Raw genomic sequence first — 20055 nt, forward strand, 5'->3', positions numbered from 1 at the left:
GATCCAGGGAACGGGGGGCCCCGTGCCACCAATTTTTTTTGGCGCTTCCTTGTTTTTTCAGTTTTTAAATTTTTTTATAAATTTGTCAGTTTAGTCAATTTTTTGCACACATTGTCACATTGCCCCCGAGATTTTGCTTATTGGCCCCCTTGTCAGATTGGGTCCCTCCTTGATTTTGCTCTAGATCCATTCCTACCTTTCTATCACACAAAACAAAACAATTCCTATAAACGGGTTGTTTTCTAGACGGTGAAAAGTTAACCAATCTTTGAAAAAATTACAGCTATGCAACCAATAACCATCCTGAGCAAATTAATAAAAAAAAAACTACAGAACAATCATAAAATAACTAAAATAAAATGAAAAAACCATAAACCTTGCCAATGCAAATTGAATTCAAAACAGAAACTAAAATAGTCTAAGCTTTATTATAATGACGCTTAAGCTCTCTAAATTTTGATACTTAGTTTTAAATACCATTAAATTTGAATTTAAATTTCATACTTATTGAGGAATTTGGGTTAAGTTTTTATATATTTAAAGAATTTTGTCGAGGACATCTAAAAGCTATGCAGCCAAAATATTCGTACATATTGGTAACTTTTTATAATTTTAATAAAATTACATTAAATTTATAATTTTTTAAGGAAAATAAAAAAGGAACATTTTATTTTCCTTTTTGAAAATTCATGAGGATTTAATAAAAACTCACCATTCCTCCTAGGGCGTATATGCAGTCAACAACCTGTAAAAAGAAAGGAATTTAGCGCGCGGAAAAAAAATACCAGTAATTTGTAAACTCTTTTGGAAATGAGTCATATTTACTTCTACCATAATGTTTAAAAACAATCGCATTACTAAGCTGCCCCGGGCCCACAAAGTTGTTTACGCTCTTACTCCACCCCAATCTGTTCAGCTCTTAACTCCCTCCCTTGAATTTTTTTAAATCTTTTTTTCTAAACTCTTCACAACTCATTCGAACACAAAATTCTTCTCATCTGCCCCAAATCGATTGGATTAACCAAAAAGCCCAATTTTTGGCAGCCGTCATTCTTCACCAATAAATTGCAGCCTTACATCATTCATTTCGTTTGCCCCAAATGGATTGCTGAAAAGCCCAACTTTTGGCAGCCGTCATTCTTCACCAATAAAATGCGGCCTTACATCAATCTTTTCGTTTGCGCCAAATGAATTGCCAAAAAGCCCAATGTTTGGCAGTCTATCAACGTTCACCAGTAAAATCCGGCCTACCATCATTATTTTCATTTGCGCCAAATGGATTGCCAAAAAGCCCAATGTTTGGCAGTCTATCAACCTTAACCAGTCAAATGCGGCCTAACATCAATTTTTTCGTTTGCGCCAAATGGATTGCCAAAAAGCCCAATGTTTGGCAGTCTATCAACCTTCACCAGTAAAACGCGCCCTACCACCATTCTTTTCGTTTGCCCCAAATAGATTGCCAAAAGGCCTGATTTTTGGCAGCCTATCATCCTTCATCATACCCCCTACTACTAACGACTCAATACCCCCTCAAAATTTACTTCAGACGATTTCCCTGAAACATAGAGCATGTCTGCTTCCGCCTTTTGAAACATCCTCATTTCAGAGCCATACCTAAAAATAACATCACCGTGACTTCTAGCGTCCCAATCCTAGTTCAAAGATTAATCTTCTGTCTCTTCCATTTTTTTTTCAACAGGAAAATCTGCTTTTTGGCGAAACCTTGGCTATTGTGATTTTTATTTGATACTATATTGACCATTCGAGCTAATGCTAGTACCTAGAGACTTGCTTTATCAAGAAATCCTCGTTCTTTTTAATTCCTTACTATACATATTTTATTTGGGAAGAATATCAACTTAAGTTAAATAAAGAGACATAGGCAATAGTTTCTTGCTTTGTCAAGGGATGATTCCTTCCCTGTCTTACTAAATTGAGGATCCTTCCCTGTTTACCAAGTCTTATCATCCTTGTGTAATCCCCCCTCCCGCCCCCGGAACTCCCACGTCTCTGCAGGAGAGCATATGAATGTTATCTTTGAGGACACGTAAAAATTGTTGCGGCAAAAAGAGACGAGTTGTCACCCCACAGTACTCATATTGCAAGCTTAGTCCAAAAATAGTCTCACAAAAGAGATACTAGGATTAAATTTCCCCCATCCTTCCCCCTTCTGTATTTATCTCAACAACATATCTCTGAGAGTCGCCCAATTTGGGGAATAAAAATTCACTTTAGAGACATCAGTCGGCTCCCACCCACAAAAAAGATGCACTGGCATTGCTCGCTTTTAGCTCATAAGCAACTATGCACCAACATACGTAATTCTATGAAGCTTTAAATGGACGAACTTAGTGAAATAAAGCTGAAAATAAAGCCATATCAATTTTTTATTCTGTATAGACTGCTTGTATTTTTAGGAGGAACACCTAACGTTATTACGACCCCCTGGAACTGGGAAACTGAATGTTTAGTTTTTTGAAAATTCTAAATGGATTGAATATTTCACAGCTTCTACTTGATTGTGTTCTGGCCTCCTGTCGCCCAATAGTGGCGTAATTTCGTAAAAATCCGGGGGGGGGGGGGAATTAGAGCCAATTTTCGCGAAAATGACAGTAAAAACTAAAAAATAAGCCATTCGGTATCATAATGGTACTATTTATTACTACAAAAACAAGGTCTGGGAAGGGACGTTGCCCCCTGCTCCATAGAAAATTACGCCCCTGTAGCCCAACTTGCTGTTTTACGCCAGACAATGACAGAAATGCCACTTTGCTGAGGTGCAATCTCTTTTCCTACTATTTAAAGAGGATCTTAGAAATTGTAATTTTTATTCGAATCAGCCCTTCTTTAATATTCTAGGACCATTGATTCGATGCCATCATCTATGGGGGTGGGGGAGATTTAATAAAAAAACAAACAAATAAAGACATATTTCGGATCATCCTTTCAGGAAAACCGAAGTAATCTCCGTCAACATCATTTTCCTAAATGGTGGGTGGGGGGGACTTTTTTTTTACTTTCTCTAAATTTAGGCAACTTTTCTCCGGCTGATAATTTTTGATAAATAACTTTAAACTTAATGGGTTTTACAAATTTGGAATAACCATATAAACCAATTCATCATTGTTATCAAAATTCTCTTTTTTTAGATTTTCGGTTATTAGTCACTCGGTTCGCTCTTTACTTCTTACACTACATTACTGTGAACTATTTGATCTTTCAAAGTTGTTTATTCTGAATAAAATATTTACAGTTCGAAGATGAATTCTACACCCAAAGGCAACGTTTTACGCTGAGTTCAGTATTTGGCCAGGATTTTTATTATTTTTTTTTACCATTGTTGTCTTGTAATTTATTTTAATCGTAACATGAAGAACCATAAAAAAAATTGAAAAAAGCATTTATCACACTAAAAAAAAAAATATTATCGATCAGAATAAGTTCTTCGGTATATTATAATTACAGTATAATATAAAGCTTTTCATATTTTCTTTAAGCAAAAGATGACGAACTTTTATTGAAAGTTTAAGGCTATTCAGAATTTGTTTTATGGAAGGGCAAATGACATTTCTATGATCCTCACATAAGTATACGCCACGTTTCTTCTCTTTTATACCTTAATAACTCTTTTGTCTTTTTTCATCTTAGGAGATCAAAGTTTTGCATTCGTTATACGGTAAAAATCGTTGTACGTTGATTGTTTCATCATCGAGTGTCGATCGTAATTGTTGATCAAATGTCGTCAAGTTGTCAACTGTAAAACTCGTCAATTTTTGCATTCGTCATGCGGTAAGAATTGTCGTACGTTGATTGTTTCATAATTAAATATCAATTGTAATTGTTGTTCAAATGTCGTCAAATCGTCGACCACAAAAAGCGTCAAAGTTTTGCATTCGTCATGCGATAAAAATCGTCGCACGTTTATTGTTTCATAATTAAATGTCAATTGTAATCGTCGATCAAATGTCGTCAATCGTCGACTGCAAAAAGTGTCAAAGTTTTGCATTCACGCGGGAAAAATCACGGTAAAAATCGTCACACGTTGATTATTTCATAATTAAATGTAAATAGTAATTGTCGATCAAATGTCGTCAAATCGTCAACTGTAAAAACCGTCAAAGTTTTGCATGTGTAATGCGGTAAAAATATTCGCACTTTAATTGTTTCATAAATAAATGTCAATTGTAATTGTTGTTCCAATGTCGTCAAATCGTCGACTGCAAAAAGCATCAAAATTTTGCATTCATCATGCGGTAAAAATCGTCGCACGTTTATTGTTTCATAATTATATGTCAATTGTAATCGTCGATCAAATGTCGTCAATCGTCGACTTTAATAATCGTCAAAGATTTGTATTCACGCGGGAAAAATCACGTTAAAAATCGTCGCACGTTGATTATTTCATAATTAAATGTAAATTGTAATTGTCGACCAATGTTGTCAAATCGTCAACTGTAAAAAACGTCAAAGTTTTGCATTGGTCATACGGTAAAATCGTCGCACATTGATTATTTCGTAATTAAATGTCAATTGTAATTGTTGATCATATGTCGTCAAATCATCGACTGCAAAAAGCGTCAAGGTTTTGCATTCGTCATGCGGTAAAAATCGTCGCATGTTAATTATTTCATAATTAAATGTCAACTGTAATTGTTCATCAAATGTAGTCAAATGATCGACTGCAAAAAGTGTCAAAGTTTCGCACTCGTCATGAGGTAAAAATCACCACACGTTGATTGCTTCATAACTAAATGTCATTTGTAATTGTTCGTCAAATGTCGTCAGGCTTCATAACTAAATGTCAATTGTAATTGTTCGTCAAATGTCGTCAGTCAAATGTCAGTCGTCGACTGCAAAAACTGCCAAGGTTTTGCATTCGCTAAACGGTAAAAATAGTCATATATTGACTGTTCCATCACCAAATGTCAATTTTGATTGTTAATCAAATGTCGTCAAATTGTCGATTGTAAAAATCGCCAAGTATTGCATTCACCATACGGCAACAATAGGGCGATACGATAAAAATAGCAATAATAAGAGCAATAAAGAATGTTGAATGGTCTATTTTATAGTTGATGGAATATACATAACCATAATACTAGGGGTAGGGACGATTATTATGCTCCATCTGTAGTGTCTGTCAGGTCTACGTTTTTTTTATTATGAAGGGGCATAAAATTATGGAATAGTTTGGGAAATAAAAAGAATAGAATATTTTAATGATTTTAAAGAAAAAGTTGACAGAGAAATTAGAAAGTAAGTATGAATTTTATTTTTGTTTTGTTTTGGAGATCTGAATCGATTTAAATTAAGTTGCAAATGTTTGTTGGTTGGTGTTTCCCATAGTACGGACTTAGTATGTAGCCTAGTTGCTAACCCCGCAGTATTATTACTATCATTTTATATTTTTTCATTATTTATTTATATATTTATGTCTTTCTTATTATAGTGAATTTGAATGATGTTATATGAATGTTTTTTTTACCTGATTCACTCCAAGTCAATATTTTGCTTTTGGATGAACTATATTGATTTTTGTCTGTAGATTGTTGTTTTCGTTAAATAGACAACATAAAAAAATTACATATCCACTTCAAATTTTACTTACCATATACAGATTTTTGTGTTCATACAGGTCATTAACTTGAAACAAATCCTGAGACCTGAGACCATATGCGACGCATCCCTTTAAAAACATTTCCAAGTTTTCTCGCTAAAAATAAAAAAGTTCAGAAAATGGGTTTTTAAGGTAGCACCGCGCGGCAACCAGATATAGATCAAAGTGTGATATTATGTGAATTTAAACACAGTCTAAATTATATAAAAAGAATGAATTTTAACCATTAAAATATATTGTGAAGAGCAATAATAAATTTTGTAAATAACAAACCCCTCCTCCATCCTAGACGGACCAATAATATATATAACAAATCCACAATTTTGAAATTAGGTCTTTTTTTGAAATTCCCTCCAGGATAGCACCCTGAAAAGTATAAGCGGACGTCCTCAATGTTAGTGTTTTATAGCTACTCAGTGTTTTCGTTAAATTACGGTTCCGAGATTACCGCCAACTACCCTCATCCTGAATTATGAAAATGAGCATACCACAAAGAGGGAGAGGAGTTATGGGAGTGTGCCTAGTGTTGACCCAAAAAAAACACCGCCCGGAAAATTTTAAAACAGCTGTCAGACTTAACTTTTGGCATTTCATACCCCCCCCCCCTAAAAACCTTTGCCTCTCCCTTAAATTTTGGAAGAGCTCCCCTATGTTAATGCAGCAATATTATATTCTTCCTTTAATTTTTGTTTGGTCTCTTCTCAATTTATAGAGTAAAACTGCCGTCAGATACCAAGTTAAAATCACTTCAAGCAATAGTTAAAAGCGAAAAAGGGGCCATAAAAGATATCAGATAAAGCAACTAATGGACAGAAACCTAAAACAGGAAATACTCAAACAAAAAAAAATTAAAAGCTGTAAACGAGGGTGTGGTATAACAATCGTGTTTTTATCACAAAAATAGCTTAGAGACAAATGATAATGTTATTAGTTCCAAAAATCTACCGACAAAGAGACGGTATAAATTTCTTGACGAGATGATGGGGAACAGATTAATTTGGTAAATGAATAAACTGGACTCACTCAGGGTTACCACCATGGTCAGTTTTTAAAGTGCTACAATTGCCCGAATTTCGGGCAATTGTGCTACACAGCAATTTTCGGTGCTATAGTCAAAAAATTGACTGAAATAGCGGTAAAATAGTGCTAAAATTGCACTGTCCTGCTGTTTTAGCACTATTTTAGCAACCCTGAGCAGGTACTACAAAGCTACACATAATTAAATATTGCTAAAATACCATTTCGTGCCACAGGTGGCAACCCTGACCTTGCTGCAAAGATTTTTTTATGTGAAACAGCGCGTTAACACCGATTTAGTAAATTGGAAATATCTATTATCGACTATACTGGTAAGTTATCAAATAGAATAAATGTCTGTTTAATGGGAGCAGAACTCAAAATGATAGCCCTATTCTATCAGAAAAGTGAAAAAGATTGAGAATTCAGGTATTTGGTTCGTCGCTTGAGCTTATTTCACAATTACTTTTTCTTAATTTGCCAATTAATAACGAAGCTTTAAGCGACGGTGTACCAGCCGATAAATAGAGACAAATTAGATTTAATTTATTATATAAGTACATTTCCCTGCTGCGCCGTCTGGCATGGTGGCACAGCCATAATAAATAAATATATTTCCATCGTGCCATGCGCCATCTGGTACACACGATTTTGAAATTTGGGTTCCCCTAGAGCGGGACGTTTTCTATCCGGATTTGTAGCAATTTTATTACCTGGCCATAAACAATCAGTTTTATCATAGATTAAAACGACTCTTATTCAGGACCACGAGGAGCAAAACGGAAAATACCCGTTTAACCTGTTTAAACGGACCTACCTGTTTGAACGGAGCTTTTTGCATATTGACCTTCACTATGGTTCCAGCTTCCAGCGTATTTATAAGCCTTAAAATAAAAGAGCTATTAGAAAAGGACGCAGTCTGCTAGTATTTAGGGGCATTGAGGACTAAGCCTGGGTCCCTCGGGAGAATTAGAGAAATAGCAAAGAAACCAATATTTGAGAAGAAAACTAGCAATAAAACAATCTTACAAAGTGAAGTAATATTACACAATTTTACCTAAACAAGTGTACCGCAACTAAAAAAAAATAATAATAAAATAACATTTTCACAAAGAACGCCTCACCAGCCACGTGGATGGTGATTTTATCTTACAGACGTACTTTTTCATCTTTGTCATCAACTTCTAATGTTAAAACTTTTAGTTACACACAGGTCCAATACCCAAATTGACAGGGTCGACATCTGACATCAGAGATTTTTTCACAAGGAACAGCTTCAAAGAAGCGCATATTGTCCCAAAGTTTTCAAATTTTTTTAGGAGCAGAGGTTTATTGGACCAAATTTGAGGTTGTAATTTCTCCTAGCCTCCTTTGTCCCTTCTGAGTAAGCATGTATAAGTACATCTATGTTTGACACAAAAAGCCCACAAGGTCATGGCACAAAAACAAGAAAACAACCCGACAATAACAGGTAAAATAATCAATTAAACAATTAAGCAACAAAAACACATAACAATAATTGTATAAACATAACGATCATAGAACAGTCTCCAGTGTGTCGCGCCCCTACGAATAAACAATGCCATGCTCGTAATGCCTATAAAATACCAATTCACCAACAATGTTTCTACCCTTCCTCCTCATCTGATCCGAGAATGCCATTCCTCATATCCTTGGTCCTTTACTCTTTCCCAGAAAATACAAAAAAAAACCGCTCTCCGGGCATCAGAAAACTGTAACGACCGCTCTTCATTTCAACCCTTCCAAAATATCGTCTTTTTCCCTAAGCAACGTAAAATTACCCCTCCAAGTAATTAATCATTTAGTATTATCCCTAGACAACTCAGCACTAAAATATATTTTCTTTCTCCATGTCTCTTTTATTCTAGAATACACACCAAGAGGACCTGACGAATCTATTTTTGGATTTCCTGATCATTTAAAACTAAATATACCTGTATAGAAACATCCCCTACACCAACCACAGTCGCCTTTCCATTTACCCAACATTCCACAAGAATCCAGAATTGCCTTGATTAATAAGTTAAAGAGCGTACTTACACGTGGAAACAATGAAAAATAATAAAATAATAACGAAGATCCCCCAGAGAAATTTCAGGCGCATAGGGCGTCCAAGTGACGTTTTAATTCCCGGGTCTTTTGTTCAGGAGGACAAGCAGCAAGCCTGTCGTCCAATCTTGCTGCAGTGGTGATCGAACCCTGGGCCTCACATTGCCAAGAAGAGCAGCAATGGCAAAGCACATGCTGGTTAATGTTCTGTAACGTTATGAACGTTACTAAAAGTGGAACATAACTCGTTCTGCAAGCGGTCGTTCTTAAATTCAAAATGAATACAAATAATTTATATTAGATAATCTTACAGGATGGACTCTTAAGGTTACCCACCGTATGTATCAAACAAAAAACACATTTTTTTTAAATGGAAAGTAAAGAGCAACAGCAAAAATTAAAGCGAAAAGAAATGTCATAGATTTGAGGGTTTATCACTCCCTAAAACACCTACTCTAATATGTTAAAGACTTTTAAATTTAATTTATGGGTGTTTTTCATTTGTCATGTGAATAAACTGGAGACTGTACAGTAGAACGTGACGGAGAGCGCATGTGAGTGTCATCTTAGAATTTGGTAAATTTTCCTCGGGCTTTTTGTTACCTTAAACAGAATGTCTGTATCATCATTTGTTTGTTTTATGATATTTTAACCCATTTTAGGCCTCAATCATATTCTGCGGAACAAAATGGTGGCAAAAGGCTTATTGGGATATGATACGTGTTGCTTCTGAAAGAGACGGCTAAACCTTAATCAAATCCCACACTTCCGTCATGCGTGGAGCGCATCACCTGGTGTGCATGATTTTTGAAGGTGGATTTCCCCTTGCATTCACCCCTAAAAAGTTTCCAGGCAAGGGAAGGTGTGCAAAAAGTGTCAATGTAGAATATTTTCTAATTTAAGTAAATCTTCTTTTTAAGGAGGTACCTTGCCCTCCCCCTCTGCCCAAGAAAAAATATAAACCTCATTTTTCACTTTACAAGTAGCATCTTTCTAGAATAAAAGGGAGCCATCACCCCTCCCCCCACATCCATATTGGGCACTTAGTTTAAATATGTGAGTATTCTTTCATAAGAAGGACGGTAAGATGAAAAATTGCCACTCTCGCTCCATACTGTTTTCAACGAATTGAAAGCAGTTGAAACGCGTTTGAAAAAGGTTTTAAGGACCCACCCCCCAAGAAATATATTCCAGCTCCATCTTCCTCTTTAACCCTTGGTGTGCAATTACGCAAATGTTGTCCATAAATAAGTGAAGTGTCAAATGAAGCAAACAAATTAAAGAGGTTTCAAAGATGGGCTGCAGTTATGGCAGAAAGTGTTAAAGATTATTTCAGAATTATCTCTTTTGAATTAATAAGAAATTGACTTACTCGCAAAGAGCAACACCATCCTTCAGCGCAGCTGCAAAATCAAGCTGGTCACGTAGATCTCCATCAGGGCTCGGCACTTCCAATTTTTTATCAAGAACCCTTTCTATCCATATAATGGCTTCACGTGCACGCTCAAGACTAAATTTTGCCTGACTCTGACATGAAAAAAAGAATTAGGTTTTATTTTTATTTTCCATATCTACGAGAGATAATGCAGCTTAATCAAAGAACAAGGGGGTCTCACCTGTGTTAATTAATTCCAATTTAATAGCAGGCTATCAAAATACAGCTTTATATATTCTGTACTCTCTTTTAGGTTTTTGTCTTTTTGTGTTATGTCTTCGTAGTTTAAAATCATGTCAGTACTTCCTTTTCCTTCTCTTGTCTCCAATATAGACAACACTAAACCCCGTGTTTCCAAAGCATACTTTGCTCCTCCTTTTGATTTATCCCCTTCTTCTTTGTCCCGTTGAACATAAACAGAAGTATGAACATCCAAGGGGGCACCCAATTTAAGAAATCAAATCCACCAGTTTGCGCGTACTGAGCGTGGCGGAGGTGTGCAAAGCGTGGCAGAAACAGTGTAAATCATGGCAGAAATCTACAGCACATGTGGCGTTCTGAGATGGACACCAGGTGGTGGAAAGTAAGCGCCCCCTTCTGAACATCCTTTACAACAATGGTTTCATATAGACTAAGTAGGTCTCTCGCACTGGTTTACTGAAGATACTGAGAATACATACTTGTTTCTCATGGACAGGATTGCCACTCCGACAATATTAATGGTTGCTTAGTACTCAGGGCTCTTAAAAGTACTACCACGGCATAAAAAGTACTACCACGGCATAAAAAGTACTACCACGGCATAAAAAGCACTAACACGACAGAAAAAGTATTACCACGGCATAAAAGTACTACAACGGCATAAAAAGTACTACTACGGCATAAAAAGTACTACAACGGCATAAAAAGTACTACCTCGGCATAAAAAGTACTACCTCCCAAATAATTTGCCGCGTGTTGCGCCTCATGCAACACGCAGAACACGTTTTGAGGAGCACATATTATTTTAACCCCTTTGTTTCTCTTTGGCTTATCACATAAGCCATAGTTATTTTTCATGGCACTTGGCATGTATCAAGGGACACATAGCGATCGCAATTTCTGTCGGTCGGTTTGTCGTCTGTCGGTCCTGGTTTTGCTAGTTTGGGCACTTCCAAATAAGCTAGGGCGATGAAATTTGGCAGGGGTATCAGGGACCAGACCAGATTAAATTATAAATAGTCGTTTTTCCAATTCGGCCATCTGGGAGGGAGAGGGGGACGGTTATTTCGGAAAATTAGAAAAAATGAGGTTTTTTAACTTACGAACGGGTTATCGGATTGTAATGAAATATGATATTTAGAAGGATCTAGTGTCTCAGAGCTCTTATTTTAAATCCCGACCGGATCCGGTGACATTTGGGGGAGTTGGAGGGGAAAACAGGAAATCTTGGAAAACGCTTAGTGGTGAGATCGTAATGAAACTTGGTGGGAAGAAGCTCTTGGCTCTTCCGACCTCGTCATAAATGCCATATGAGCTCTTGACTCTTGTTTTATTTCTCTATAGCTAGTTCGCCTCAACTGACTTGTGATGCGGCAGAAAAGGGCCACTGAATGGGATCCAACTACAAGCAAAATCGTCTTATTTCTGGATGTTCACTTTCAACGGCCCTTGATTACCTAGTATGGTATACGTTCAGGCTGTCCATTTTCCAGAAAACGGGACTGAAAAATTGGAAACGATAAAACAGTCGAGATATGCAGTTTTCTTCAAAATGTAAATCGGTAAGTTATCAATTATCTTTATCAAAGCTGTACGTTTTGTTCTGAACTAAAACCTGCAAGAAAAAAAAAACAAATAAAGCGTTCATCCCATAGACAATTTACCCTTTTTTCTTTTGAAACCATACTAAAAAGTTGTTTTTATTTATTGCTTATTGTCTTCTTTTCCACACTACCATTTTTTATCCAATTTTATCGAGAATTGGGACTAAATTTGGCAGGGACATTCTAAAGGGTGTCATTTGAAAATTTCAGATACAGAATTTTTGTTTATGGCAAAAAGTATTATTTACATTCACACTACAGGCTACAAAGATTGTCCCGTTATTAGAATCAAGAACAAACATGATGAAAAAAAACAAACAAAAAAAATCATGTCGAATAATATATAAATGTATAAATAATATATAAATGATAAAAAAATAAAAAAAATAAAAAAACAAACAAAATAAAAAAAAAATCAGACAAGGTCAACCAGCTTTGCAAAGACACAATACCCTTCATAAATAGAGATAGGTGAACGAAAGCAGAGTCTACACCACCATCCTTGAGGGCAGACACTGAATTTCAAAACCTCCTAACTGACATTTTTAATGCCCCCAGGTCTTTCTTCAAGAGAGGTAGCCGCCTCCAGTCTCTGATTATGGCTTCTACTTCCAGCGAAACATTGAAACAGCCCTGAATATGCGGAAAAGAGGGACTACGGAACAAACTGATCCAGATAAAGCAGTTTAAGGAGACTACTCTAGCAAATTGAAGCATGGGGTCTTCATGGTTTACTCTTTGCTTTATTTCTGAACAAAAACAGATAGGTTTTATGCGAAAATAGGTTTTATTGCGAAAAACAGGTTTGCTTTATAGATGAACAAAAGCAGTCTCCAACGCCATCCTTGAGGGCTGAGACTGAATTCCAAATCTTCATAACTGACATTCTTCCTCCCCCCAAGTCTTTCTTCAAGAGAGGTAGCCGCCTCCACTCTCTGTTTAGTGCTTCTACTACCAGTGAAATAATGAAATAGCCCCTGAATATGCGGAAAAGAGGGACTATGGAAGAAACTGATCCAGATAAAGTAGTTTAAGGAGAACAGTCTAGCAATTGTTCATTGTTTACTCTTTGCTTTATTTCAGAGCACAAGTTGACATAAAACGCAAAGCAAAATTTACTTGTCTCTTGAAGTTTTCGACTCTCAATCTGCTGCCGCAATATGCATCGAAAATATATAGTTTTGGCTATATATTTGCAAATTACGGGTGACTGGGGGTAAAATACAGTGGAAGAAAATAATATTTTTTCTTTGCATTATGAAGTAAGAATTGTTTTCGCAACACATTCCCTACTCAATATCCTCAATTCTAAGCTTTTACTCAAAAAATTCCTATCAGAGTCACTTTCGGCTTATTCCCCCCTTTGAATAATTCCTAGAGGTGATGCCAAATCGCAGAAATATAGAGGGGCCATAAAATGTACCTTTCAAGTTCTAGGGGAGGACAAATTTGCCGTTTTAATTTTCCAATGAATATACAAAAAAGGATTGAAAAGTACCCCTAAAAAGTCATTCTTCCAAAATCTAATACGGCAAAGTACCGAGGGGGGGAAGGGGAAGCCAGTTCACTAGTTTTAAGATCACTCAAAAACCTCGTTCTCTCACTCTACCCTGCATTATGAGGCTGCGCATTCTCGTCACCTCTGCTTTAGCTTACCCCTTGGGCTTTTTTTCTTTTAATAAATTTGTTGGCTGATGTCTTTAGTTATAGGATTTATTCTTCTAAAGCTTTTCTTTTTTTACTACGGGTCATCCTTTAAATGAAATATTATCCAGCCATTTGTTTATTGTGAATTGAGTGTCCTTAGTATCATTTTTTCTTTTGTCATTCTTTTCGCTAGAAAAGCTGTTAGGAAAACCTTGATTACGAAAATGCTGTTAATAAATCATAATAAAAAGCACATGTCAACGCAATCAGAGATAACCACGTCGAACTTGGACAAATTGAGGGCTATGTCAAGCTGTTTTTGAACAGCCCAATACAACAAATATCTAGGACACTAAGGACATCAACCAAAGGTAAATTATATACTGCTTGGGTAACAGTCAAGATTACTTACAGGACAAAATTAAGATAGGGAAAAATAATATACCATTTGATTCTACACAAAAGATTATGGTTTTTATTGGGGGGGGGGAATCCTGCATGAAGATTCATCCTAAAAAATAAAAAATAAACTAACAAAAAACAGTGATGCCATTGAAATCCCCATTCAACACTCTTTCTAAAAATAATCTTTCCTGTCAAGAAAGTCACCCCCCCCCCCTAAAAGGTTCAAATATAGCCTTAGACTATACGCAAAACAAGAAAAACATAAAATAAAAAAGTGAAGGTCCTCTAAAAGACGATTAATAAAGGATCTCTAAAATACAACTGATAAAGGTATTCATCATATTGTAAAGTAAGAAATTTGTTAGTAAACAGAGTAAGAATAGTAGTGCCGTTGAAATCCTCATTCAGCACTCTTACTAAAAAATTATCTTTCTTGACACGAAAGTCACACCCCCTCCCTCTCTAACAGGTTCAAATATATAGCCCTAGACTAAACACAAAACAAGAAAAAACATAAAATAAAAAAAAAGTCCTCTAAAACACGATTAAAAAAGGATCTCTGAAATACAACTGATAAAGAATATTGTAAAGTAAGAAACTTTTTGTAAAGAAAGTAACAATAATAGTGCCAATGAAATCCCCATTCAACACTCTTTCTAAAAAAAAATCTTTCCTGAGACAAAAATCCCCCCTCCCTAACTGGTTCACATATAGCCCTGCGCTATACGCTAAACAAGGAAAACAGAATAAAAAGGGAAGGTCTTCTAAAATACGATTAATAAAGGATCCTGAAATACAACTACTAAAGATTTTCATTAGGCTATATTGTAAAGTAAGAAATTTATTACCATAGTGTTTTGTTTTGGAAAAGAAGCATAATATCTCTGAAGCTCTGTATATAGCCTAGAGCTACATCTGCTCCATTAGGAGGGGGTGAAAACGAGGATTATATTTGGAAAGAAAAAATCAAGAGAAGTACATCTTTAAAAAAAAGACAACGTATTTACAGCCAATAGGAAGGAAACAAGAACAAGCACACGAATATTTTGCCCGTGTTCAACAAGGCCTCCTCATGGTTAGAAAAGAAATAATCTAAGCCAGAAAAAAATTAAAAAGGAAGAGATTTAAGCAAAATAATTTAAATGTCTTAGACCACACTGCTTTTTCATTTACATAATTTAAGAGGGAAGAAACGGGTATAATTTGAATAAAAAAGTGGAAAAAACAACAACAAAAAATTTAAATAATAAAAATCCGAAAATCTCGACTCCACGTCCGGGAGCCTTTATCAACGGGGAAAAAAATCATTTATTTGTTTATTCTTTCATTTATTTGTTTTTTTGTTTGTTTTTTCTTTATATGGTGCGTTTAATTTAACTTTAAGTCTATTTTCTCGTTGATTAAACAAAAAAAAAGTTTTTCAACTCAAAATAAGGACATAATAAATAAGGTAACTCAAAATAAGGTAACATTGAAACTTAAAACAAAGAGAAATTATTAGTTATATAAGAGGGGTTAGCCCCCTCGCTCTTTACGCTAAAGTTCGAATTTTGGTCCAATTTTATAAGAATGACCCCTGAATCAAAAAGGTCGTTTAATTAGAATAAATAGCTCTTTTGAAAGTACTAAAAAAAACTTAGCGTAAAGAGCGAGTTATTGACGAGGGGAAGAATCCCCTTATACATAATAATTTCTGTTCGTTTTATGTTTTGACGTTGCTCCTCAGGTTCAGTTGAAAAAACTTTTTTTTTTTTTTTTTTTGTTTAATTCCTGGTCGTTTTTTAAATAATGCTGGGAAATCCGGCGCCCCATTCATAGAAAATTCCTTCCCTCGTGAAAAATTCCTCCATGGAAAGATCCTCCCACGTGACTGCAATGGCATTATGGATGAAATATTAATTGAGATGATATAAAAATGGCGAATACCATTTAAAAATGGTGAATATATATATATATATATGTATATATATATATATATATATATATATATATATATATATATATATATATATATATATATATATATATATATATATATATATATTTATAATAGGCGTAGCTTGGGTAGTTGTCAGTTATCCCGACCTCACTCATGAAGTTTGATCTGTTTAAAATCTATTTTCTGTCTGTATTTGGAGATAATTAGCTCAGTCCCAGTGAGATGAACTACGATAGAGGTATATTATAATTAAATATATAATGTATATAGTTGGTTAGGCATTAAATACAATGCGATCTGGGCGGCCTACTCTCCGTAATGCTCTGTAATAGTGTCCTTGACTTTGTTTCTAAAATATGATATTTTCATCATATTTTCGTATATACGCTTTATTAATGGTACTTAATGCAAGTCTGGAAACAACAACAAAAGAATCAGTACATTTTTGGATATACCATTGGGCCATACCCAGGCATGGGGTCTGAGATGCAACTGCGGGTACTTATCTGTTATAGCGACACTACTTAGCCTAAGTTGTTCATCAATTGATGGACTTTTGAACCGGTTTCTGTCACTAGTTTCTTTCAGCTTAGCGTTAGACAAGACAAAGACAGTTGACAGAAGAGATGAGAAATATAAAATTTGGGCTATATATTTGCACATTGGGGGGGGGGAGCATTTAGACAGTGTGAAGCTAGAAAACAATTTTTACTTCGTTATAGCCTATGCAGAATAATTATACCTAAAAAATTTTGTATGTAGACCCGCTAAACTTTACCCCGACCCCCCTAATATGCAAACATATGGCCCTAATTTGTTTCTAAAGTAGCCTATTATAGGGTAAAAAACGGTGTCCAATTGAGCAAAATTATGTAAAACTCAAATTTTCACATCTTGTTACCAAATGGGAATTGAGAAGAATTGTATCTATGTCAATGAATAGCTAAAAATCTAAGCTATGCATCAATATGGTTATTATTAAAATTGTTTTGGATTTAACGCTTGAAATTATCAGATTATTGATCACCTAGTGAGACCTCTTTTTGGAAATACCAATTATACTATTTTGATGTATATATCCTTTCAATGTTTCAGTTTTATTTACATATGAAGCGAAAGCTGATAGCCTTCTGATTCTAAAAATGTAACTTTTATTGCTTGATATTTATTCTGTGTAAATCATAAATGTTAAATTTTCAAATCATAAAGTTTTGGTACTTGTGTATTATTCAGAACACACTAAACAAGTGAAGTTAGATTCTTTCATGAAAACAAACTACGATGTGAAAATCAGGTTTCATAGCCACAAAGATAGAACTCAATTTAGTTTGCTACACGTAGTGTTAGAAGATAGTGTCTGAACATGGATTTTGAAATGAAAATTTGGGATTTGCCAGAGACTGAAAAAGGGGCAATTATATTTTTCAAGGATAAGGGGTTGTTGCCCACAACAAAACAGTGCGAAAATGGACACAACATGACTTTATACTCTTACGAGAAGGAACATTTTTGGGTAAAATTCTAGTTAATTGACTTCTTGCTATCTCGGAAAGGGGTTAGGTTAGGAAAATGAAACTTTCAGGGATGGGTCTACAGGCTAAAGTATGGCCTGGGAAGGTATTTTGAAGCACCCACCTCCACTCCTTCTCCCTCTAGAGGGCCCTGAAATTTGCCTACATGACAGGTCTATACCTATTGAAATTTTGACAAAACAACATTTTACCTTAATTTTCTGTTACTAGTTGCTTTTTCTCTGCCTTTAGTTCTGAAAATGCAATTCCTGTTATTTGAGTAGAATTTTGAGCCATACCAATGTTTTTTTTTCAAAATTTAGGAAATGTATTTGCATATCTTTAAAACCTTATAAAATGGGATTGAGCAAAGTTATGAAGCTGAAAACAATTTTGTTGTACTACAATTAAGCAGAAGATCTATTTTGCAAGGTTTAACTTTTATAACACACATTTTTTAAAAGGTCATCAAAGGTCAGGGACCCATAGAGGAATAAGGAGTGGAGGTAGGTACTTCAAAATACCTTCTCAGGCCATACTTTAGCCTGTAGACCCATCCCTGAAAGTTTCATTTTCCTAACCTAAACCCTTTCCGAGATAGCAAGAAGTCAATTAACTAGAATTTTACCCAAACTAAAAATGCGTAAAGTGGGCTTGCTTACGGGTAACATTACCTATAGAGCGAAGCGTATTAGTCCATGATCCCCACGGGCAGCGGAGCGATGTCTGTATTCTACATTTATTCAACAAAGAGTGACTAAAAAAACTAAAAAAACTAAACACTAAAAAAAAATTAAAGAATACAGACTTCGCACCGCTGCCCGCGGGCCTCATAATCTAATACGCTTTGCTCTATAGATAAAGTTACCTGTAAGCAAGCCCACTTCCCGTATTTTTAGTTTGCCCCATGGAAGAGGGGAGTCAACCAGAAGTGGATGCGCTTCTAGAATTAACACTTCTAAGTGCTCTGAGAAAGTTTACAGCACATGGAACGAAAGTAAACATTTACCTTTGGGATATTTCCTTATTATTAACCTAGCTTCATTTCTTGAATGTGGTGGCTATAAGACGCAAGTACCGTAGTTTTCCATAATTTTATTACTAAACTAGGCTATTATATTTTCGTCATATTTTGGTATATTTCATTATGATTAACCTAACTTCACTTCTTGAGTGGTGTGGCTATAAGGCACAAGAGTACTTGTGTATGTTTCAGAACACACTCATTAAGTGAAGTTGGGTTCTTTTGCGAAAAAAAAACTACAATGCAGGTACGTTTTAATTAAATATTTTGTATATAGAGGTGGTTAGATTAGGTTAATTAAGTATTTGATATAATGCACCCCACCCCCTAATGTGCAAATATGTAGCCCAAACTTTTGATAAAGATAATGAAATAAAACAAAATATGATGAAAATATAATACTTTATTAGTAAAATTGTAAAATTATAACTTAGAATTATGTACCCAGAACGCAGAAATGTCGTTAAGAATCGCGTTAAAAGAGGTCTTCCTTCTGCGGTCTTCCGACTGCAGTAATAAATGGTATTCTACTGTCAGCAAAAAACGTATTTACACGGTAATTGACTTTTTTCAAAAATGGCCTATTTTTACACTTCCAAAAATGGGTAAAATTCTAGTTGAGTGACTTCTTGCTATCTCAGAAAGGGGTCAGGTTAGGAAAATGAAACTTTCAGGGATATGTCTACAGTTTCATTTTCCTAACCTAACCCCTTTCTGAGATAGCAAGAAGTCACTCAACTAGAATTTTACCCATGTTTTTTGTCCCATTTTTATACCTAACTTCACTTCTTAAGTGGGGTTGCTATAACAGATAAGCACCCAACTGCAATTTAACCCAAAACAATAGGCCTACTTGTTTTATAACCCAGAATAATACAGGTTTTAGCCTAGCTAAAGTCTGATATAGCCATTGTTTTACAAACGGTAGAAATATTTATATTATGTTGTTCTTAACATAATTTGATTTCTTGTCTTTTGCAAGAAATCAAATTTCTTGGGCCATCTACTGATCTGCGGAAGTCCTTCCTACTCGTAGGCTATTCTTACTATAGGATGAAAAAACAAACTTACTTTCATTTGACATTCTCTACTCAATCCATAACTTGGCCCGTGATACGCCATTTCCTAATTAGTCCACAATTATCTGCCAAATTTCGATTTTCAGACAAGTGAAAAACCCACAAACTAGCTATCCTTTAACCACAATTTACTTACTGACTCAATTGAACTGACAATACATTTACTGAGTTGCGTAATAACTGATGGAGACTTTGCAGCTGGTCGCTTAAGGCTTACTTAAGCCTGGATGACGTTTTTATGCTAATAGCCTATGTACAATACCCGCATTTGTAAAATAAAGTTGTAGCTTTCGCTTTTATGTACATGTTTTTATTTGTATATGTTACCACTGTGAATGTCCGAAATTCGTGGTATGTCGACATTCACCTCTGAATGTCTGATTAACCATTTTTTCCCCTTGGATTTAGTCAGCAATCCAGTCAATATCCTCCATAGCTCCAGCATTTTATTGGGGAGGAGGAGGAGAGGGTTCCATATCCATATAGTCAAGGAGTATCGGCTTTAT

General features: G+C 35.3%; 1 protein-coding gene across 1 annotated transcript in view; it reads right to left on the reverse strand.

Moving 5' to 3' along the window:
- The window catches only part of LOC136032669 (calponin-1-like), a 38314-nt gene extending 18597 nt beyond the window's left edge, over positions 1–19717 (reverse strand). The window contains exons 1-5 of the mRNA XM_065712957.1: positions 19542–19717; positions 10077–10231; positions 7452–7518; positions 5609–5713; positions 713–745 (exon numbers count right to left, since the gene is read on the reverse strand). Of these exons, the coding sequence (XP_065569029.1) occupies positions 713–745; positions 5609–5713; positions 7452–7518; positions 10077–10231; positions 19542–19592 (411 nt within the window). The 5' untranslated portion in view covers positions 19593–19717. The remainder of the gene's footprint in view (positions 1–712; positions 746–5608; positions 5714–7451; positions 7519–10076; positions 10232–19541) is intronic.
- Between the last annotated feature and the right edge of the window lie 338 nt (positions 19718–20055).

This window comes from Artemia franciscana, chromosome 11 (genome assembly GCF_032884065.1).
Source record: "Artemia franciscana chromosome 11, ASM3288406v1, whole genome shotgun sequence".
Taxonomy (NCBI): domain Eukaryota; kingdom Metazoa; phylum Arthropoda; class Branchiopoda; order Anostraca; family Artemiidae; genus Artemia; species Artemia franciscana.